The 25,111-nt window shown below is 38.7% G+C and overlaps 1 protein-coding gene across 7 annotated transcripts in view; it reads right to left on the bottom strand.

Moving 5' to 3' along the window:
* Window positions 1-25,111, bottom strand: part of NRG1 (neuregulin 1) — a 921,067-nt gene that overhangs the window by 61,390 nt on the left and 834,566 nt on the right. For 3 of the 7 annotated variants that reach the window (XM_089675167.1, XM_089675176.1, XM_089675186.1), the window contains exon 1: window positions 24,190-25,069. The exons of the other annotated variants lie outside the window; for them this stretch is intronic. In XM_089675167.1, coding sequence (XP_089531293.1) covers window positions 24,190-24,793 — 604 coding nt within the window. In that variant the 5' untranslated portion in view covers window positions 24,794-25,069. Of the gene's footprint in view, window positions 1-24,189; window positions 25,070-25,111 lie in introns of those variants that run through there. 7 annotated transcript variants of the gene reach the window in all.

Genomic DNA, 25,111 nt, shown 5'->3' with positions numbered 1-25,111 from the left:
TCAGCTCTATGTTCGGGGTTTGCAAATTTCTTCAATTGTTCGGCAAACTGAACTCTGCTTAGTTCGCTCATTACTACTCAGGAGCAAAAGTTTCTATTCATGGCGAGTATGACAGTGTGGCAACCTGTCACAGTGTAGAAAGGATATTTCACCCAGGATTCTCAACAAGGCAGGTTGAGGGGCTCCAGGGTACTTGTTCAATACAGAGCAAACTGGCTTTTCACTTTCATTTGTTTGTAAAGTCCATTTTTGGACCTGGATCCTGGAGATTTCAAAGTGATTTGGGAGGGATGAAATCTCCAATCCTCGAACCAGGTTTTGGGAATGGCCAAGAGATTGATTGGTCAGGTGTGTGTGGGCTTCTTCTAGAGTCAGGACCAGGGTTCTGGGCTCCACCCTCCCGAGGAGACCATGTGGGTGCAAGGGAGCAGCCACAAGTGTGCATGGTGGCACAGTGTAGTCTGACAGAGCAGACAGGGCCCAAGCCTGTGGGCTGGGGAAGCAGGAGTGCTGGAAAAGGGTGCTAACCCAGGTGCAGAATGTGAATGGTGAAGAGGACCGAAGCATGAAGCCTGAGCAGCTGTGCTGCTAAAGAGTGCCAGGAGGCTGAATCTTTGTTTTATTTGTATTGATGGTGGATACCCCTACGTGGGAAACCTATATTGTATGGAACTTTCTTTTTAAAAAAATTGGGCAAAAACGGCCCTTAAAAAGAAGAAAAGCGAGTGTCTGTGTGCTTCAAAAGCTCTACCCGTGATGCTAGTTCTCACACGAGATAGAGGCACTTTTTACTCAAATTAATAACTAGATTTGGTAATGGAGGGGATTTGGTAGGAAGTGTATAAGCTTTCTGTAATTCTGTAGAATTCAAGCCAGATAATAGAAACATTTCAGCATAAAAGTAAAGGCACAGGTTTCTTAATTAGGTCAATGTCAAATTCCAAGTAGAATGATTATTCTAACTTGTACTGTTCTCATGATTTACTGAATTGTTTGTAATACCTAAAATGAAGAATCTAATAAAGATTCACACTAAATCATACATGAGGGTGACAAGGAATCTTAATATAGATGCAAAAAATAAGTTACCACACCTCCTTACTCCCATTTTATACATGTCATATATTAGGTTTGCTGTTGGTGTTGTAGCTCTTTTTAACTATTCCAAGGTTTAATAACTGTGAAACAGGATTAGAAAATTAAAATGACTAAAAACAGATACCTAATGTAAGCTGGTATGTAAAATTAGCGTTACATAAAAAAATTAAAGGAATAACAGGGTGGAAGCGTTGAAAATAGCTATCAATCAGACACGTCTATTGATGCTGTAAACTGATATTATCTTTCTTAACCATTCAGGTATGAAGATTGTATTTAACACTTAATATTGTAATAAAGTTAGCAACCGTAGTAGTACAAATAGTAATCTGTAAAGCTGTACTACTTAAAACTGAATTCCAGGTAGATATAAAAGACACAAATTAAGGCAGCTCTGTAATCATTAACATCGTGTTACTTTTTTAAATGCATACAGGGTAGGTATATAAATCTGACTTGGTATCAGCCTTTTGTAATTCCTTTTACAGCAGAGCTCAAAGAGAGGAAGAAGACCAAAGGGTCAATTAAGTACCCTGCAATTCAATGTGCATGCTGACAGAAGGAGAGAGAAGAGTGACAGACAAATAGGATCATCAGTGGGCTTCTACTCTTTTCACTGTCCAGTCACATAGTGGGGATGAGATGCATGCGAAAGTACAAATGCTAGACTGTATGTGCTGTATGACACAGCAGTTTGAGTTTCTTCAATACTCAATCCAAAACTAATAAAAATGTTTTGGATAGACACTTTAGAGCTTGTAGATTGTAAGCTCCAAGGAGCAGGGCCCTCTGACTCCTCCTGTATTCAACTGTGTTGTAACTGTACTGTTTGCCTTCATTTTGTAAAGCACTGCGCAAACCGTTGGCGCTATATAAATCCTGTATAATAATAATAATGATAACAGATGTTAGAGATTGGGTTTATATGTACTTTAATAAAGTATGCAAAATAAAAAAGAAACAAATATCCAACTGTTGGAATATTTGTTCGGGTCAAGTTATACTATTGCATGGAGTATTTTTTAAACAAGTGGAAGAAATCATGGAAATAATTATTATTATTATACAGGATTTATATAGCGCCAACAGTTTGCTCAGCGCTGTACAATATAAAGGGAGACAATACAGCAACAATACAGTTCAATACAAGAGGGTTAGGAGGGCCTGATCCTGGGAGCTTACAATCTAAGAGTATATAATAGATCACAGACACACAAACACCACCTGAGCAGGATTCTACATGTCAATGCATATGTGAAAACACAAAGATTATTTTCAGTTTCACTTAACATAGAAAAAATATTTATCTCAAGTGCGCTGCCGATGGAGAAAAAAATTGTACAAGTTAGCAGCTGCGCTCAGTAAAACACGTTGCAATCGAGTGCAAGAAATCGTGTAATTACTGTATGTCTAGGGAAAAAGTTACTACTGCAATAAAAGGCAAAGGCAACCAGTCTTTAAATCCATTTTTAGCTCATGATGTATGGATTGATAAAACTGTTCCAGTTATGTTCGGTATAAGGAAAAATGCTGCAATAAATATGCACCATCACTTACACATAGGAGAGACAGTTATTTGGCAGACATGGTAAGTATTCATGACAATGCTGTCACAATGAATCGCTTTGGTTCCCATGCCTTCAATTTGATCAACAACAGCCAATCAGATTCTCCCTTGACTTCATATACTGTAGCAGTGCTTGAAATTTCAAGTCCTGAGCTACTAGCCAGGCCTTAGAGTTACTCACCACCAACAAACACACACAAACAGAGACACCTGTACACACACACAGACATGTACACACACACACACAGAAACATGTACACACACGGACACAGACACATGTACATACATACACAGACACATGTACGCACATACACACACATGTAAATGCACACACACTTGTACATACACGCAGACACATGTACAAATGCACACATGTACAATTGTACATGCATACACAGACACACAAACACACACATGTACACGTACACACACACACACACCCCATAAAAAGTTGCAGTACTTCAATGTTCACTCACAGATCCGGGTACTGCACTCTAGGGGGAGGCAGAGAGCACAGCATACACTCCTTCCTTTGTTTTCACTGCGCTCAGCTATTGAGCAGTCTGATGGCTCCCAGTGCCAATGACAGATCCGGCCTGAGCTCCGAGCCTGCTCAGCAAGACGGCCCTGGGGAACACACTCGCCCCCACCACAATTTCAAGCCCTGTACTGTACTATCAATCATAGCCAGTGAGCCAATGAGGAGAGCGAGGAGGGTGGGGCTGAGCTGCGGCTCTGTGTGTGAATGGACACGAGTGCCTCTACAGCTGCTTGCTCTAGAGGCACTCGGAAGGAGGGATGGGCTAGGAGTGCTGACAGGGGACCCGAGAAGAGGAGGATCGGGGCTGCTCTGTGCAAAACCACTGCACATAGCAGGTATGGCATGTTTGTTATTATATATATTATTATATATAATATATATTATATAATATATATTATATATAAAGCCATGTATAACTCTGCCCCACATTACATCTCCAATCTTGTCTCCAAATATCACCCAAACCGCACTCTTTGCTCTTCGAACAGCCTCCTGCTCTCTAGCACCCTTGTCTCCTCCTCCCATGCTCGTCTCCAGGACTTCTCCAGAGCTTCCCCCATCCTCTTGAACTCTCTACCCCAATTTATCAGACCATCGCCTACTCTGCTCACTTTTAGGCGATCTCTGAAAACCTATCTCTTCAGGGAAGCCTATCCTGCACTCAGCTAATAATGGAATCCTCTACTCCTCCTACCAGTTCATCCCCTACAGTTACTACCTTTTGTACCACTAGCCCCTCCCTCCTAGATTGTAAGCTCCAAAGAGCAGGGACCTCCTAACCCTCTTGTATTGAACCGTATTGTTGCTGTATTGTCTCCCGTTATATTGTAAAGCGCTCAGCAAACTGTTGGCGCTATATAAATCCTGTATAATAATAATAATCTTAGATTGTAAGCTCCCAGGATCAGGCCCTCCTAACCCTCTTGTATTGAACTGTATTGTTGCTGTATTGTCTCCCGTTATATTGTAAAGCGCTGAGCAAACTGTTGGCACTATATAAATCCTGTATAATAATAATAATAATCTTAGAGTGTAAGCTCCAAGGAGCAGGGTCCTCCTAACCCTCTTGTATTGAACTGTATTGTTGCTGTATTGTCTCCCTTTATATTGTAAAGCGCTGAGCAAACTGTTGGCGCTATATAAATCCTGTATAATAATAATAATAATCTTAGATTGTAAGCTCCAAGGATCAGGCCCTCCTATCCCTCTTGTATTGAACTGTATTGTTGCTGTATTGTCTCCCGTTATATTGTAAAGTGCTGAGCAAACTGTTGGCGCTATATAAATCCTGTATTATAATAAAAATAATAATAATAATAATATACATATATTATAAAAACATTGGCTTTACTATCACTTTAAATGTTATTGGTACTATTAGTACTTCCTCCACGAACCCTATCTGTTAAAAAAGTGCAGACGCCTTATGGTATAGTTCTTGGACAACACAGGACAAAAATCCAAAGGATAAGATACTGCTACTGGAAGAGTTGTGATATACACACTACAAGGTAAAAGTCCGTATTCTAAGGCCCTATTCAAACCTCAAAGCTCCAAAACGCTCACAATACAAAAATCCCATAGTTTTCTATTGTGCCTGTTCATACCTTAGCATAGTGTTGGTTGAAGTTCGAAAAAAGTACGTGAGCTTCTTTGAGCTACAAGCGACAAACATTTTTGAACCCAACAATGGGGGCAACTTAACAAATGTACAAAAAAGGTGCAAAAATGCATTCATTGTGCTTTTTTTCCCTGGAAACAAGCTTTCCATTGGTTAAAAGTAATAGAAAAAAACATTTAAGCCTCAAATGCGGACAAAAACATTAAAAAACACCAGTACAAATGCTCAAAAAAGCCTATAAAAGACCAAAGACTATTAGCTCAAGTGTGAATTAATGGTGACACTTATTGGCTAAAAATAAAGAAGGGCTATTTAACATTTCTGATGATCACATGATCATATTAGGATGCAAACCTATTCCATTAATTTCATGTCCTGCATGTGCATCTAGACCAGAGGTGTCAAACTGGCGGCCCTCCAGCTGTTGCCACACTACAAGTCCCATGAGGCATTGCTGACAGTTACAAGCATGACTCCCAAAGGCAGAGGCATGGTGGGACTTGTAGTTTCGCAACAGCTAGAGAGCTGCCAGTTTGATACCCCTGATCTAGGCGTATTACATATTTCAGTCATGTAAGAAATGCTTATTTATTCTCAGTCTTTCATGGATCTAGATTTGAGTAGTTACATTTCAAAGAGAGTATAATAAATCTTTTTCTATATAACTATATTGCCATTCTTCTAGGCAACATTATATGCATATTGCAAGATGATAAGCTGGGAATCTGTATATAATTCATAGGAGTCTGCATTTTGTTTCCAAATTTTGTGCTGATGTGTGCTATCTATAGAAGACAAAAACAACAAACCATCGAGACATGGCATTTACTGACATGTAATATTTCATAACACACACACATTTGCCTTGCCATTCATACTGAATGAAATGCCTACTGCAACATGCTGGGAACATAATTTTAGTTGGCTGCAAAATTTCTGATAGCCATAAATTGCCTCTAGGTGACTAAATGTAATGTTTTTGTAATGACTGTTTTTAGGATATTTAGTCTAGATAATACTTAGCATTCTTGTTTTTTGATGAATGTGGCAGATTTAAAATGGTTGTAAACCTTTACATATACTCAGTAAAGTGACTGGCCTTTGGTGATACACAGAGATGAAACAAATCCACCTACATAAGTTGTACCTGTTTATCTGCAGTATTCTCTGCAGCTATTCAAAGTGCTGAATGTATACAGCTTGTCTGAGAGTTCAGGAAAAAAGCAGGCAAGGAGCTGAACTCACACTCTGCAGAGCTCAGTAAGAAAAACTCTGAGAGCTGATTGGAAGGAAAAGACACACCCACCTACATACACAGCTCACAGGAACAGATCCGAGGCTGTCAATCTGCTGGAGGTCCACCACCTGTCAACATTTTTCCCTTGGTGTCAGGAAAACTTGTCAGAAGTGCTGATAGCAGAGGAACTAAGAAGCAGACAGAAATGGCACTTTGTGCTCTTAATTGATATAAGTACACACTATAGAGTGATATGTTTTGTTTATATTTCATGTCTTAGGTTTACAGCCACTTTAGATATACTGAAAATGGTTTCTAAAAATCCCATTGACATCTTAAAGCTTATATGAGATTTTAGCAATTGGGTTTACATCTACTTCACGAAGACCTCGCAAAATATTAGTGAATTTTAAATAACATCTGGTTTACTTCCTCTGAATAATTTGCCTAGTTCTCTTATTTGGCGACTGAGATCAACATTTAGGCCTCGTTCACTCCACATGTGCAGGAAAACTGATGGAAACTGACATGCAGATTTCACTTGCAGAGACATCAGTTTACATCACTTTTCATGCACGCTTCAATGAGTTTTATAAAAGTTGCAGATTGCAGTGCAAAATAAAATCTGCATATGATACTAGTGTGGTGTGAACAGGGCACATAGAGAACAATTGATTTTGTTGTGCCCTTGCAGAACGCGTGCAGAAAAAATAAACTCTCTGCACCATGGTGTGATCAAGCCCTGAAATAACCACAAAGTTTGGAATACAGATTTTTGACACAACACCAGATTTTGTTTATTTGAGTTTAATCTTTATATTACATTATTCATTTAGAATACTGGATGTTGGGTATGTGTGACCCATTGATTCCACAGCATGCCATCATTATTCCACTCATAATAATAGGAACAGACAGAGGGGACATTCCAATATTTTAGGTGTTAGGAAGGGATGAGACTTCTGCATCATGACCAAGAGTGTAGTTGGTTAATGAGTGCAGTATAAAGATTGTAGCTTAATCATAATGGAGAATATACAAAGCAAAGTTCTTATTCTGGGTATTTTACTGGACATTATCTATGAATATAGGTACCAAATCAATGGTATTAAAGAGGAGCTACAATCTCAAATCAACTTAAATAAAAACACATTCTGGTCGCTTACAATGCACTTCATATACTGTGGCTATGTATGTGCAATTTTTACTTGCCTAAATTGACAAGTAGCTTCTCCCCATACATTTATGGGGGCAGCCATTGCTTGTGTGGGCATCTGATGCCGGAGCCCATATACTTCCTTGTTTTTCGTGCAGCTGGCTACCCACCTCCTGTTCTCACGCCTGCACAGTGAAGACATGGTATGGAGCACATAACATGATGCCAGAAGTGCAGGGTGCCAGTTGATTCCTGGGATTGATATCCCACCAATATCTCAGGAGTCAACTGGACATCTTTAATGACATAGATTGCTGCAGCGGAGAGAACCAGCAATTTTAAACTAAAAAAGGTACTTTAAAAAAAAAACAAACGAAAAGGCAATATCCACAAAGTGAATACCAAGGTATCAGAAATTAATGGGAAAAACTTGTTAAAGAGGGTGACACTGATTTAAGGAAGATCTACTCTCTCTTATTATCTGCATTCCCCTTTGGGAAGAAGTTTCTGACTTCCTGGCTCAGTGACAGTGGTTGCCAAGATAAGAAGTAAGGGAAAATCTCCCCAAAGGAGACACAGACTGCAATAAAAAACTGTCAAAGGTTCTTACTCATCCAAAAAAATAATAAAAAAGAAAATAAAAACTATTCATTACAAGAAGCAGTATTTATTAGATTAAGGAAAAAGGCAGTCACAAGAACTGACTAAATATATCCACGGGTATTAGTAGTTGCAGACATAGCAATTCTCACAGTTTCATCTCCCTTACCTAACATATGACTTGGAGCCATTCGGTTGAAATGTGTAGTCATAGCGCTTGTTTTCATAAGTAAGAGTTATCATGCCTATTCCATCTACAGTATTTTTAAAATGTCCGGGAACAATATTTACACAGAGAAGCATGCTTTTTTTATTTAATCATCCATGAAGGACTATAGAAGTGGATGTCAATGGTCCATAGATTACCAAATGAAGAAATAATTCCATGAATCGTGCAGGCTGAAGTGCTTGATTATAATCATCACATTCATTTTAACTGTTAATTGTATTCTCTTCTGAGTTTGGGATGAGTGGGCTCTAAATGTTTGTAATGGTGTGCTTTATAACTTTTAGAGAACTGTTGCATTGATACCTACATTTTCGATACAAATATGAATTCTGTGACCTTCAGGGGAGTACACTAGATTATTGATCTGATTTGTGATGCAGCCGATGGGACTTAGGAGGCAAATGGGGATGTATCGTCTAACCTTTGTTAAAGAAGAATTGTGCTCACCAGATACTGTATAAGTATTGAATAGCTATTCTGAAGAGTTCATTAACAAATACACAAGTATAATATTCTTTAGCCACTTTTTGATGCACTGTTGAGTACAATATAAACTATGTCTTGCACAGTTTTCAGTCTAAAATGGAAATAAAGCCTTGCTGCCACACTATTCTTCTTTCATATAATCCTGACCATATCTAGCCAAAGCACATAATGCAATTTAATTCACCAATAAACCATTACTTATACACACATCAATATACAAAAGGAGTAGGGTAGCAATAGGCCTACAGCTTAGACCTATGGTGGAGCACAATTAAATAAATACGAAAAAGAATATGCACATAAATTCAAATTATGTGATATTCAAAGTTGTATTAAATTATTTTTGTTTAAAATCAGATATAAATAACAAAACACGTGTATTTGATTTTTTTTTTCATTTTCCTCCAAAGAGCATCCTTTCTTTTAATTATCCATGGCCATGCCACTGTATTTCCCATCTCTCCGTTCCCCCTGTGCTTCCAGGACCAATCACAATGTCTGTCAACCTTGTGCGCATAAACACGTGCAGAGAGATTTCACTTCTGGTGCTGTAAACTTTGAAAATTAAAGTGTTTCTAAACCCAGGACTCTGCATAAACTATGTGGTCTCCCACCATACACACAACATGGAAGTGCAATTATTTTAGTAAATATAAACTGCTAAATACCTTTTCTCATCAGCAATGGTCTTGTGACTTCTATCAGTGTTCAGCAGAGCATTGGTTAAAGCATGTGGGAGGAGTTTTCTTTCTGCTCTAGGAGGATGCAAATCCCTGACCTCTGTCTGGACAGTGCTGATTGGCCATGTGCTGATCACATGCACTCTTCCAAGAAAAAAAAAACTCTCTAGCAATACACACTAAACTGAGCATGTGCAGAAGGGCTATGGGTTCAGTTTGTCTTATCAGCATGGCCATTTGAACAAGAGGAGGGGCAGAGAAGACAGGATCAAACAACGTTTTTACACAATGCAGTGGATTAACCCCTTAGGTTCCACAGTGAGCAAGCATGCTTTATTGCATATACAGGCTGATTTTACTGTTGTGGGTTTAGTAACACTTTAATTTCTTCACAAAGCTTATAGATACAGAGGTTAACCTGTCTTGATGTAAAGTGCTTTTAAAGTATAACAAAAAGCTAAACTTTTTTTTAGATTTGGACATAGTGGTGAAGGGTCAGAACCACTGTAAGATTGTTTTGCTGTTTGTGCCCCTGTTGTCCTGATCAACAAAAAATAAGGTAAGTTTAAATCCAAAAAGTTGCCACCAGAACAGGAATTTAGGGGAAATCTTTCAATGGGGACGCTTGTTCCCAAGACAACTGTGTAAGAGGGTATATCCCTCACAATGGATAGATAGCACGTGAGGGGATATCTCTCTAATAGACAAGAGCAAAGAAAAATAGAGAGGGCAAAAAAAAAAAAAAAACTGACAGTGGTTTTAAACCTCATCCCACTAAAAAAAAATGACATTTTGGCTTTAGATCTTTTAACAAAAAAAACAACTCAATCTAACAAAAAAAAAAACTCAATCTACGAATGAAATCCCCAATGTAAAGCATTGCACTTATGATATAATTTACACTGTCTAGTAGCCACTTATCACCTGCAAGATGAAACTGATGGAAAGTTAACGCTTGGTACAAACATGCAGTTGTCTTCTGAACAGACTTCCAGCTGTCTACTAGGAAACAGGTAGTTAATCATAGGGGAACAGAACTAATTAAAGCCTGAAACTTGTAACAGAAGGGAGGCTGGGCCTTCAATGGCTTTGTTGACAACAAGCACCTAATAAATCAATGGCGAAGGGCACCAGGATTCAAAGAATGCTTGTATCTGTTATTTGCCACAGTATCCCAGGTCACTCATCATAATGTAAAGAACATATGTGGAAGTAAGATATATATATATATATAGTATGTATATACTATATAATATAGTATATTATATAGTATATACATACTATATAATATAGTATATTATATAGTATATACATACTATATAATATAGTATATTATATAGTATATACATACTATATAATATAGTATGTATATAAAAAAATGTATTTAAATCAGCATAAACAAGATTTAAAATCCAACAAATTTCAGTCCTAAACAACGTGTAATGTCACAAGGAAATGGTTGCAAATCACAAAGCAGTCCGTTGAACTGTTAGAATGTAACAACTTTGCTATACTTGAAATCGTTTCTCACAATCTGGCTCTAGTTAAAAAAAAAAAAATGGTATTGGTAGTGAAACATATATGAACTGTTCACTATACATAAAGCAATGTACATCAAGTATATGGTAGCCCATAACAGCCAAAAAGCTTTTTGCTGGCTTCTATAAACAAATAAATAGTGACATATCATTGGATGCTTTGAGTTACTGAACTTTTAAGTGGCATTAAACCCCAAAATAAATATGTGTTATATTAAAGTTTACCAATTCTGAGATGTCCTGACTGATTATGTAACAACGTGATTGCTTCATTCATTTTCTTTTTTTATGCCTCTTTTCCTTTATTTTCACCTGTTGATCTGGCTAGTAAGTCTGTTTTTCTAACATACCACGCTGTTCGGCAAAAGTGGTAGTTAGTAGGTTGACACAAAACATTCTACCATTGACAATGGTGCTTACAATGATCAGCTTTTATAATTTATTTAAAACCTTTATCCCAAAAGGAAAAAAAAATGTTGCTGTAGCTGTTTAAAAAGTGTGAGCTTGAGTTTGGGTTTAATTGGTTAGTCAAGTTCATCTAAATCTACTAATGCTGGGGTATCCAAACTTTTTAAAGAAAGGGCCAGTTTACTAACCTTCAAACTTTAGGGCAGGATGGACTATGGCTAATGGGAGCAGAAAATGCCCTGGCATTGGTGCGAGTAAACAATGCTATAGACTTGCAAAAAAATTACATAATTGGTGTGAGCGGGAGAAAGAGTGCTCATAATTTCTTGTAAGTGGGAGGAATAGTGCCCCATCCATGGTGTCAGTGGGGGAATTAGTTCCCTATCTCTGATGTCAGTGGAAGGAATAGTGCCCCACTGCTGGTGTCAGTGGGAGGAATAGTGCCTCGTCTTTGGTGTCTGTAGAAGGAATAGTGCCTTGTATCAGTGGAATGAATAGCGCTCCAAAGACCGGATAAAGGCAAGCAAAGGACCACATCCAGCCCACAGGCCACTGATTGGCGACCTCTGTACTAGTGCATCTAACACTACCCTTTTCCCAGATTGGCAATACTCCTGTCCAAAAGTATTTCTGTATTCCCATTGCCCAACGGATAAAATTTAAAACATTAACAATAACAATAACATGTATAGCCATGTATAACTCCGCCCCAAATTACATCACCAATCTTGTCTCCAAATATCACCCAAACCGTACTCTCCGCTCCTTGCAGGACCTCCTGCTCTCTAGCTCCCTTGTCTCCTCCTCCCATGTTCATCTCCAAGACTTCTCCAGAGCTTCCCCCATCCTCTGGAACTCTCTACCCCAATTTATCAGACTATCGCCTACTCTGCTCACTTTTAGGCGATCTCTGAAAACCTATCTCTTCAGGGAAGCCTATCCTGCCCTCAACTAATAATGGAATCTTCTACTCTTCCAACCAGTCCATCCTCCACAGTTACTACCTTTTGTACCACTAGCCCCTCCCTCTTGGATTGTAAGCTCCAAGGAGCAGGATCCTCCTAACCCTCTTGTATTGAACTGTATTGTTGCTGTATTGTCTCTCATTATATTGTAAAGCGCTGAGCAAACTGTTGGCGCTATATAAATCCTGTATAATAATAATAATCTTAGATTGTAAGCTCCAAGGATCAGGCCCTCCTATCCCTCTTGTATTGAACTGTATTGTTGCTGTATTGTCTCCCATTATATTGTAAAGCGCTGCACAAACTGTTGGCGCTATATAAATCCTGTATAATAATAATAATAATAATCTTAGATTGTAAGCTCCCAGGATCAGGTCCTCCTAACCCTCTTGTATTGAACTGTATTGTTGCTGTATTGTCTCCCATTATATTGTAAAGCGCTGCACAAACTGTTGGCGCTATATAAATCCTGTATAATAATAATAATTTCTGTTGTTCCTTCATCCAGAGTGGAGACACCCTAAGATAGGAAACGTTACTGGCTGGATCCCTGGGTAAAAATAAAGAAAAAAAAGCCCCCCAAAAAAGAAAATGAATGCAGCCATCACATTTAACAATTGGTACACTACAATGTATATATATTTGATTTCAGGTTTAGATACACTTTAAACATCAGTGCTACTACCTGATTACATTAGATCTTTCATGCTACAATAAAAAAACTGTGCAGGACAAAACCATTTATTTTTTACAGGTTTTTATTGCATACAATACTGTCATCACCCTCATAGGTCATGTGGATATAACTGCTGAACTTAGAGGAGACCCTCACATGATAGGTGTACTATAACGCATTAGACAGCTCTCTCAGGACAAAAAGCCAATTTCTAGCTCTGATTGGCTGAGAGCGGCCAGCCCCTACAGCTCAGCAATGGAGGAAACCGGGCAGAGGGCCAGCCTAATGAGAAAGGCTCTAGTTCTTTCATGCTGACAATGAGAATAATATTTGCTCTACATCTTTTAACTTTGGTACTTGTGAAGCATTATGGCTGCAAAATACTGTACAGTGTAAGCAAGGTACCCAGTGTTCCAGGATGTGCCTTTAGAAAGGTTCATAGCAACTCTAAGTGCTCCATTTTTGAGAGGTGGCCACGCATCTATGGATATAATCCATAATCAATTGTTCATTCAATGTGTCTAAGGCCTCATTCACATGACTGATGAAGGCTGTGCACCGCCAGGAATTAGAATACAGGTGTGGCTGAGATCATAGGTGTTTGTGATCAGCTGAGGTCAGGAGGTCTGTGCAACTCAATGACAGGCTGACAGGTACATTTGCTGTTCGCATATAAACAGACATCCAAGGTATGATATGCCATTAGGGACAGATGAGTAGCCCTGGATACAAACAGTCTGCATCCAGGGCTGTTCATCTGTCCCTCATCGCATGGAACCACTCGTGTATTTTTAATCACTTCTATATGTATTGCAGCATTACTTCTTTTAGTCAATGATGAATCATTTATTTGTGATTGTTCATAAGTAGCTTAATCACAAATGGATCCATGTAGGGTCACCTTAAAGAAGTGTATGCTGTAAAGTGAATGTTCACTTAGCTTAGTAAAACAGATGAAGCTGTTCACTATATTTATCCAATCAATCAAATTTTTGTTTTCATTTCCCTTGCACATGATTAAGTATTTAAAATGACCATGACTTCATCTTAACTGCTAAGTGAACATTCAGTTTGCAAAGCGAACATGTGTTACTTCTTGTACTTCTTTAACCACACCTTGGAAGCACTTATACGAGTGTTTTGTTTTTTTTAGCATTTATATGTGTGCGTATGGTTGAGTTTTCCTAAGTGATTGACAAGCGTTTGTGCAAGCCTACACTCACCGGCCACTTTATTAAGTAGAACTTGCTATTTCCAGGTTGGATCCACTTTTGCCTTCAGAACTGCCCTAATCCTTGGTGGCATAGATTCAACAAGGTGTTGAAAACATTCCTCAGAGATTTTGGTCCATATTGATGAGTTACTGTTGCCTGTCTGTCATCTCGAAGCAGTCTGCCCATTCTCCTATGACCTCTGACATCAACAAGGCATTTTCCTCCACACAACTGCCGCCGACTAGATGTTTTCTCTTTTTCAGACCATTCTCTGTAAACCCTAGAGATGATTGTGTGTAAAAATCCAAGTAGATCAGCAGTTTTTGAAATACACAGACCAGCCCATCTTGCACTAACAACTATGCCATGTTCAAAATCACTTAAATCCTCTTTCTTCCCCATTCTGATGCTCAGTTTGAACTTCAGCAAGTCATCTTCACCACGTCAGCAAGTCATCGTCACGTTCATTATGTTACTGCCATGTGATTGGCTAATTAGAAATTTGTGTTGCCCAGCAATTGAACAGGTGCACCTTAAAAAGTGACTGCTGAGTGCAAGCTTCTATGCAAGCTTCTGGATGGAAGAAGAGGTGAAGGGGAAGAGAGGAAAACAGTTGTTCAGGTGCACACAAAGCACTTGTGTCTTGCCGTTTACAAGTTCTTCCATTCAAGTCTATGGGGCCAAAACACCTGGGACAGCTCCTAAAAAAGCTAATGTGACTTTTTGAGGTTCGAGAACTAAGGGTTGAGCTTTGAAAGACTGAGTGTAGAGATGTGAACAGTCTATATTGTAAAGAATGAGATTCCTATTATAGCTGAGTGCTATCACGTGTAGGCTTAGGCTCAAAAATACATGCAAACACTTTGAGGTGTGAATGGGGGCTTAATGCTTGGATCTGAAATATGCTTGAATACATGGCTCAGGATCATGTGTGTACTAATTCATTAAAGTCTAGCATCTAACCCCGTGGTTAAAACAACCTGTCAAACATTCACTTGTTTGACAGAAGCAGAACAGACTTACTTCTTTGATACTTAAATGCAGCCTTTCTGAACAAGGATTCTGTGAGACGGTGCAAGTGGGGGGAGGGGGGTGTAGAGTTGAATAAAGAAATTGCTACAATTGGTGTGAACCCTACAAGTGTATTGATCTACATGTACCTGCATATCTCCACCACCAACATCACAAGGCAGATCCAGTGAATCTCTCGTCTCCAACTGGTTACCAAAATAACAACGTATTTTTTTCTACTGGTTACTAAAGTAATAGGGCATTATTATAGTTCAAACATCTAAGCATACTGCATTGCTCCAGTCCTGTGCCTCATGTAGTCTCCGTTGGTGTCTAGGGTGCTTGCTCAAAAAGCCCTTTTCCCTTGCAACTTGAACATAGATGGATAAAGCCACACTGCAAGTACAGTTGTGACCAAAATTATTCAACCCCCACTGAAATTGAGTGTTTTGGCCAGTTTGACATTGCTTTTGATCATTCAGTCATCTTGCTTACATTTACATTAAAGAGGCACTTGTAGGTCAGACAAATATAACATAACAGTTATAATGAAATAACCACAAATGTCTTTTCTGTGCTCACAGCATTATCAGTTTTATTCAACCCCCAAGTGACATTCAATCTTAGTACTTAGTACAGCATCCTTTTACAGTTATAACAGCTTTTAAACGTGAAGCATAGCTTGACACAAGTGTCTTGCAGCGATCTACGGGTATCTTCGCCCATTCTTCATGGGCAAAGGCCTCCAGTTCAGTCACATTCTTAGGCTTGCGCACTGCAACTGCTTTCTTTAAGTCCCACCAGAGGTTCTCAATCGGATTTAAGTCTGGTGACTGCGATGGCCACTCCAAAATGTTCCAGCCTTTCCTCTGCAACCATGCTCTAGTGGACTTGGAGGTATGCTTGGGATCATTGTCCTGTTGAAAGGTCCAACGTCTCCCAAGCCTCAGGTGTGTGACGGACTGCATCACGTTTCCATCCAATATCTCCTGGTACTGAAGAGAATTCATGGTACCTTGCACACGCTGAAGCTTCCCTGTACCTGCAGAAGCAAAACAGCCCCAAAGCATGATTGACCCTCCACCATGCTTCACAGTAGGCAAGGTGTTCTTTTCATCATAGGCCTTGTTCTTCCTCCTCCAAACATAGCGTTGATCCATGGGCCCAAACAGTTCTAATTTTGTTTCATCAGTCCACAGAACACTATCCCACAACTTTTGTGGTTTGTCCACATGGCTTTTGGCATACTGCAGTCGACTCTTCTTATTCTTTGGAGACAGCAAGGGGGTACGCCTGGGAGTTCTGGCACGGAGGCCTTCATTACGCAGTGTGCGTCTTATTGTCTGGGCTGAAACTTCTGTACCCACATCTGACAAATCTTTTCTCAGTTCCTCAGCAGTCACACGGGGACTTCTCTCCACTCTACGCTTCAGGTAGCGCACAGCAGTCGAAGTCAGCATCTTCTTTCTGCCACGACCAGGTAGCGTTTCAACAGTGCCCTTTGCCTTGAATTTGCGAATGATGCTTCCTAAGGTGTCTCTTGGTATGTTTAACATCTTTGCAATCTTCTTATAGCCATTGCCCTTCCTGTGAAGAGAAATCACCTCTTCTCTTGTCTTCCTGGACCATTCTCTTGCCTTCACCATGTTTGTAACCACACCAGTAAATGTCTAGAAGGAGCTGAGTATCACAGTCATTTTAAAGCTGCCTAATTGGTGCTTATTATGCTTGATTGCTGCTCGGTGACATCCACAGGTGTTTTCAATACCTGATGGAAAGCACCTGTATGAACCTCTGTTCTTCAGAGTGGTAGTCTTTAAGGGGTTGAATAATTGTGGCAATGAAGAAACCACATAAGAACCATTTACTACTGTATTACATAAACAATTGATGTCATTTTAGTTGCATTTGGGTAGTTACAACGTCCTTGTAGGATTTGATTCTGAATACAATTCCAAATGTACACTATAGTCCCTAAACCCCTTTACAGCATTGGGGGTTGAATAATTTTGGTCACAACTGTATCTCTCCCTTGTAAAGCTCCTTGATACAGTTATCAGTTGTATAACTGCCTCCATAGTGTCCCTTATATGAGAATCACATTTACTTTTGGTACAATGCATCAAGGAAAGGTGATCCTTGGGCAAGGAACACTATGGAAGCAGCTATACCATTGATGGTTTAATAAGGATCTTTAGAAGTAAGAGCTTTCATTTATGTTCAATATGGAATTCTTGCTGCTGACCCCCAGTGTAATGGCCATCTAAAACATTAATCCTAAACCTTAGTCGAACACCTACCTCTCTAAGCCAAACTGTAATCTTAACTATTGTTTTAACCTGAACCCTTATTTAATGGCTATTGTTACCCCTAATTTTTTTAAAGCATTTTTATCCATTCCAAAAACAGTAGTGCTAAATCCTCAGGGGCTTACAGCCTAAATATGTGCTTTGGTGCACACATGTGCCTGAAACGTACTGATTGACTAAGTTTCTATGAAAACATCTTCTGTTGTCATGCGTCAGTGCACTCACTGGGTGTTATTTTGTCTATGGGTTTTGAAAAACCATGCTCCACTGCAATAAATAGAGCAAACAATGAGTATCAGTAAAATAAAAGAAAAACTTGTGAGGATATATACGGGAGCACCCACTGCAGATTTTGTTTGCAAAGGTGTAGGCCTTCCGGCTATCATCCTGATACTAGCTTGCCTAAACTCACATTCTACATGGTTGTTCCAGTACACTACAGCAACACATTAGTTGTTGAAGCCATTCTACGGATTGCCTAGGAGCCTGCATCTTTAAATCTCAGTCAACAATGGCAGTTGTCACATTTCTACTCTCATGAGTTCCCTTTAAATGCATCCTATTGTTTCTTATTGTAACATTTCTGTATTATTATTTGACTATTTAAATGATATATTTATTGCTAATTAGGGAAAGAATATTGAGATGTTGTATTTATTCCTAAAAAGGTTTTATGAAACTGTTTCTACAAATGCTTTTGAGATAGTCCTAAATGATAATTACTATCATTAAAACCTTGAGATATATTATGGGCAGCACAATGGCTAAATGGTTAGCACTTCCACCTGGCAGTACTAGGTTAGTTGGTTCAAATCCCAACCATGGTACCACCTGCCTGGAGTTTGCATACTCTCCCTGTGCTTGCGTGGGTTTCCTTCAGGTACTCCGGTTTCCTCCCACACTACAAAGACATGCTGGTAGGTTAATTGGTTTCTGTCTAAATTGGCCCTTTAGATTGTAAGCTCCATGAGCAGGGCCCTCATATTCCTTCTGTACTGAAATGTATTGTAATTGTACTGTCTCCCTTATATTGTAAAGCGCTGCACAAACTGTTGGCGCTATATAAACCCTGTCTAATATTAATATGTGTATGTATGAATGCGAGTTAGGGCTTGTAAGCTCCAAGGAGCAGGGCCCTCCTAACCCTCTTGTATTGAACTGTATCATTGCTGTATTATCTCCCTTTATATTGTAAAGCGCTGAGCAAACTGTTGGCGCTATATAAATCCTGTATAATAATAATAATAATCTTAGATTGTAAGCTCCCAGGATCAGGCCCTCCTAACCCTCTTGTATTGAACTGTATTGTTGCTGTATTGTCTCCCGTTATATTGTAAAGTGCTGAGCAAACTGTTGGCGCTATATAAATCCTGTATAATAATAATAATAATCTTAGATTGTAAGCTCCAAGGAGCAGGGCCCTCCTATCCCTCTTGCATTGAACTGTATTGTTGCTGTATTGTCTCCCTTTATATTGTAAAGTGCTGAGCAAACTGTTGGCGCTATATAAATCCTGTATAATAATAATCTTAGATTGTAAGCTCCAAGGAGCAGGTCCTCCTAACCCTCTTGTATTGAACTGTATTGTTGCTGTATTCTCTCCCTTTATATTGTAAAGTGCTGAGCAAACTGTTGGCGCTATATAAATCTTGTATAATAATAAATAATACTAATTGTATGCCCCTTGAGGGTTAGGGACTGATGTGAATGTACAATATATGTATATAAACACACATGTAAAGTACTGTGTAACTTGACAGCACTATATAAGTACCTGTAACAAAAAAAATAGTTCAAGAGTTAGTTGAGCTTTTTATGTTTTTTTAAACTGAATGCCCACAGTAGGTTATACCCCAGAAATTGACTGCTGAGCACATTCGTGATCACCCATGTGAGGCCTACATGCGCATGCTCATGATGTATAAGTGAGCTTAATTTTCTCAGCAAGGGAGCATAAACATTTCTTAGATTGTAAGCTCCAAGGAGTAGGACCCTCCTAACCCTCTTGTATTGAACTGTATTGTTGCTGTATTGTCTCCCGTTATATTGTAAAGTGCTGAGCAAACTGTTGGCGCCATATAAATCCTGTATAATAATAAATAATACTAATTGTATGCCCCTTGAGGGTTAGGGACTGATGTGAATGTACAATATATGTATATAAACACACATGTAAAGTACTGTGTAACTTGACAGCACTATATAAGTACCTGTAACAAAAAAAATAGTTCAGGAGTTATTTGAGCTTTTTATGTTTTTTTAAACTGAATGCCCACAGTAGGTTATACCCCAGAAATTGACTGCTGAGCACATTCGTGATCACCCATGTGAGGCCTACATGCGCATGCTCATGATGTATAAGTGAGCTTAATTTTCTCAGCAAGGGAGCATAAACATTTCTTAGATTGTAAGCTCCAAGGAGCAGGACCCTCCTAACCCTCTTGTATTGAACTGTATTGTTCCTGTATTGTCTCCCGTTATATTGTAAAGCGCTGAGCAAACTGTTGGTGCTATATAAATCCTGAATAATAATAATAATCTTAGATTGTAAGCTCCAAGGATCAGGCCCTCCTAACCCTCTTGTATTGAACTGTATTGTTGCTGTATTGTCTCCCGTTATATTGTAAAGCGCTGAGCAAACTGTTGGCGCTATATAAATCCTGTATAATAATAAAATAATAAAAAACATCTCAACACATAATTCTGAAAAAAAAACAGACCCTAATGGAAAATTATATACAATACTTTAGCACAATTTTAAATAATATATTATTATAAGTCTGCGGCACTAACATAACATAATACCCTTTCCCATATTTGTCACAATGGAAAATCTGAGTCACTGCAGATTTAATACACCATCCACAGACAATGATGCCTCTCATATGCATTGTTCTAAACATTGCTACTTATGTATTAAGACCAGCTGTCTCACCTAATCAATATTGATTTTGTATTGAATTTCTGAAACAAAAACCTTCCTAGTTTATTTTGCCTACAGTGCAAGACAAATGGTTGTCTCTAAGCTCTCATTTGTACTCAGGAAAAATATGGATTCTGTTATTTTGTTATATACATGCTTTTAACTAGCCTGTGCTAATTTTGAATAACTACACAGTAAATTGTACAACTAGAACCTATCATGTGATTACAGAAATGCTATGAAGGATATGGAAGCTGATTTACCCGTCGTATCATTAAGGGCAATGCTTTTAAGGGGAACCAAGCTAGATGTGAACCAGACACTCCCATATATTGGCAAAGGAAGTGCTTTAGGAAGGCAATGTCGGACTTCTTTGTCTATTCATCTTCTTTAATGGGTAAAAACCCTATTGTACAGTCAGTGCTGTTCTGTATTGTACTGTCTGTTACTGAAATGTTCACAATGAGCATGTGCCAAGAAATTAATTCCATTCATCAATAATATTAAATTAGGTCTTGTGCCAAGCACCTACAACTTTTTTATGAAAAATTTAAATAAAAAAGCACAAATGATGTAGTGTAGACAACAGGAAGCTCAGCTATGACTTGCAATGCTTTTCTCTGCATTCCACTCAGCTTATTAATAATGCACACAGAAGCATTAGGCAGACAGGAAAAAAAAAAGAAAGTACATTGAGATATTATATTTAATCTGCTCATTGAGGTGCATAGCACTGGCCTCAAAATTGCTAGCGCATTGCACAAAGCAGAACTGTGTAACAGCTCAAATAGGCAAAGCCATCAAATGTGTTCATCAGCTTTCACCTCTCATACCTTGTTTGACTTCATTTTCTATTTCCTATCCATCTCCCCCCTCTCAGTTGCAACGATAAAGTAAAACCAATTATACATTACCAGGCTATGACCTTGAAGGATCTATTTACAAAGGACCTGCTAACTGTCTACAGATACATTCAATATATAGTAACAACACAAGTATGCGTATAGGAGTGCATTGTAAAAACGTTGTCAGTTCCTAGTTTTTGTAAAGCCATGTGCTTTATTTTATATTGCACTTTGTTAATGACAAGGCTGAAGAAATGTACAAGATGCAGTAGGCCCGCATACAATACGCAATCGTCTTTCATTGATCTTACCCTTGAATCCCGAAAAAGGTATAGGCTGATTGGCTGGTATGGGCCTATTACACTTGGCACGTGTGCATTACTCTTTATGCTGTCTAATTAAACAAGAGTGATGTAGCGGATGTTTAACAAGTCAACTGCTTCGCATTTTAATCTTGTAAAAAAAAAATGTTATCTTGCAGAGCAGACTAGCGGTATATCTTTGTTCACAAAGATATGATATATTTTGTTTTGCACAATGGCAATCAATAACACTTTAACATATGGCTCATAATTTTTGTTAAGCACGACAGGCATTTTTTTAGTAGTCAAACTGAAACGGGGAAAACTATTATATAAACCCAGCAATGATGTTTGCATGAAAAAACAAAAGCAATTTGTCAATGGGCTTGCCAGCTCCGCGAGCTTTTAAATGGAATTGAGACTACAAGAAGCATCAAAGCCGGACAGATGTTGCCCTAAAATTCAGGCCTTGACAGAATGGGACCAAACGGAATACCAAAATGGCTTATTACCTTGTCACCTAGCATCGTGAGTGACTACAGAAATGACAAGTCAAGAATATTTACACCTTGTCATTCTAAAGAGGATCAGATGCTATCAGGTTCACTTATTACCAAAATATCTTTTACTAAACTGACTCCTATGAAGAAAATCTGATTGGCTGCTTTAGGTAATGGCGGTTTACACCTTATCATCGCTCTCTGTACAGCCTGTTGAATGTTACAAACGTTTTTCCACACAAATGAAATGTAAGACTAGGAAACACAAGAGTGATGTCAACACTGAACAGTAGGCAGGGTTGGGACATCGACAAGAACAATTCGGGAGTTGTTCATCTAATCGGATGGTGAGAGATTACAAGTAGGAGATGCAGACTTTTTTATTTATGAATGCTCATCTCCTGCACTTCCAGAGATTAAACCTCCCCACATCATTTTTTACTGCAATATTAATCAGCAGCTACACGTGAAGTCTGTTACAAAATTAATGACCCCCTGGTGGTTTTAAAGACTAGAGATAGGGAGCGGTTTGCTGAATTACAGGAAGCCAGGAAAAGGTACCATTTATCTTGATGGCTGGAGACAAAAAATAGGGCCCTGTACTCTAAGTGTTTTTTTTTCACGCTATAATACCGCTGTTGATGACAATGCACATTTGTGCATTGGTATCTAGTTTGTACTGCAGTTTGCATAGTAGAGATTTATCAGAGGCATTCAAATTCTTTTATATGACTTATACTAAACTACACAATGGTTGGAGATTTACTAAAAATGGAGCACTCAGAATCTGGTGCGGCTGTGCATGGTAACCAATCAGCTTCAAACTTCAGCTTGTTCAATTAAGCTCTGACAATATAACCTGGAAGTGGATTGGTTTCTGTGCAAAGCTGCACCAGATTTTGCACGCTCCGGTTTTAGTAAATCCCCCCCAATATCAATCCTTTAGTAAAAATACTTACAGAATTAAGTAGTGGTGATACACACAGTGAACAAAGGCAGAATGGTTTACATATATGAATTATACTTTGTTAATCATAAATAACTAAACGCCAATGGTGTGAAAATTGGTTTCTATGCAGAGCTGCACCAGATTTTGCACGCTCCAGTTTTAGTAAATCACCCCAATATCAATCCCTTAATAAAAATACTTACAGAATTAAGTAGTGGTCAGGGGCAGACTGACAACTCATGGGGCCCCCGAGCAATAGGGGATCATGGGCCCCTGTGTCCTTGCCCAAACTCAAAAAAGCCTATGAAAAAGGTACCAGGGGCATCTCATGGGGCCCCCTACTGACCCCGGGCCCTCGGGCAGTGCCCAAGTTTCCAAATGGTCAGTCCGCCCCTGGTAGTGGTTATACACAAAGTGAACAAAGGTAGAATGGTTTACCATATATATACATATATATATATACACACATGAATTATAGTTTGTTAATCATAAATAACTAAACGCCAATGGTGTGAAAGTTGTAGTAATCCCTCACACCCAATCAGATTTATTCCAGCATCAAGTCAAGGCAGCTGCCCTGATTATGATGAACTCAGACTGGTTCATATATGTTACCCCATGCTGTACATTGTGATGGGAGGTATGTTGCTAATGAAGACCTCCCTTTTTGTAACTGCAAACTGCCTGGCTGGCTAGCTTATCCAATGACCTCAGTTCATTCTAGCATCAAGTCAAGGCAGTTTCCCTACTTTATGATAAACTCAGACTGGTTCATATGTGTTACCCCATGCTGTACATTGTGCTGGGAGGTATGCTGCTACTGCTGACCTCCCTTTTTGGAAATGCTAACTGCCTGGCTGGCTAGCTTATCCCCAATGATCCCAGTTCTTTCACTAACTTAAAAAAAAGTATGCCGATCACTAGCTCTGACCTGACTCTGACTTGCTGTATGCCTGCCCTGGGTCAATGATTCAGAAAGCACTGAGGCCAAAGACAGCTAAGCAACTGTTTTTTTCAGAATAAGGTCAGCAACAACCATCTGCATTTTTTATTATCTGCACAAGATTTATTTAAATGCACACAATGATGCTGTTTTACCCTTTTTTTATACAACAGGTCTACAGCCCTTAGCAAAAAAATAAATAAATATATATATATATATAAATATATATACATATATATGTATATATATATATATATATATATATATTTATATACACACACATATATATATATATATATACACACACATATATATATATATATATATATATATATATATATATATATAAAAACACATTTAAAATTGAAGCATTAGCTGAAGTTATACTTACCTTTTTTTATAGTGACTGCAGTACTAGATTCTGAAACTCCTAAAGTATTTATTGTAGAAGGCTGATATATTTTTTCCACTGAAGTGACTTTTGGTGAATTATTATCAGTAGTTAATGATTGAAAAGTAGGTTCTGTAGGCACAAGGGATGATCCAACTTCCACTGTAACCTGGATATTAGTTTTAGTAGTAGGAATAAGGAAAGGCAGCGTATATACAGAAGAAGGTATCAATGTATTTGGTGCAGAGTTAGCATATATGATAGGATCTCCGTCTATCCTCACGGGATCCAAATGAGTCGGGGAGTCGTACTCGAATATTTTGTCTACAAACACCCACTTAAGGCCAGCAATACAAAGACAGAGACTTATCAGACACGCCAGTATGGGAAGGATACAGATCTTCTCTGAGTTAAGACAGATTCTCAGCCTGTCTGCCTCCAGGCACACACAGCAGGTAATAGCAAGGCCTGCTATCCCTTGGGTAGTTCCATCCTCAGCTTGAGTCTCTGGCACGCTTCCTTCATCTTGAAGTTCAGTGGAGGGGGGGTGTGAGCTCTGCTCAAAGCACTGATTCTGAAAACCTTCTGCAGTATCCCCAGACATCTTAAAGGCATAAATCTCAATCACCTTGCCTCAGTGAAGTATAGATTTGCACATGGTCCATTACCAGAACAAGAGGGGCATACAGTAAAAAACTATGTAGCATGTTATATTGTAAATCAATAGAGTCTAAGTAAGAAGAAGATCATTACCAAGAAAGCAAAGGAAAGAGAATTCTTTAGTCAAAAAAGGTGGTGGATATTGAAACCATTTATGGTCTTCTTTGCCATGACAGTGCTCGGGCGTGCATGCTTCTTGCTCCCTGACTTGTTAGTTAGTTAGTTAGGTAAGCCAATAGCCAAGAGTGAATTGCTGTGTTCT

Source organism: Staurois parvus, unplaced genomic scaffold, assembly GCF_062004578.1.
Source record: "Staurois parvus isolate SC_StPar_1 unplaced genomic scaffold, SC_StPar_1.0 ptg000013l, whole genome shotgun sequence".
Lineage (NCBI taxonomy): Eukaryota > Metazoa > Chordata > Amphibia > Anura > Ranidae > Staurois > Staurois parvus.
This window is presented reverse-complemented; position numbering and strand designations above follow the sequence as displayed.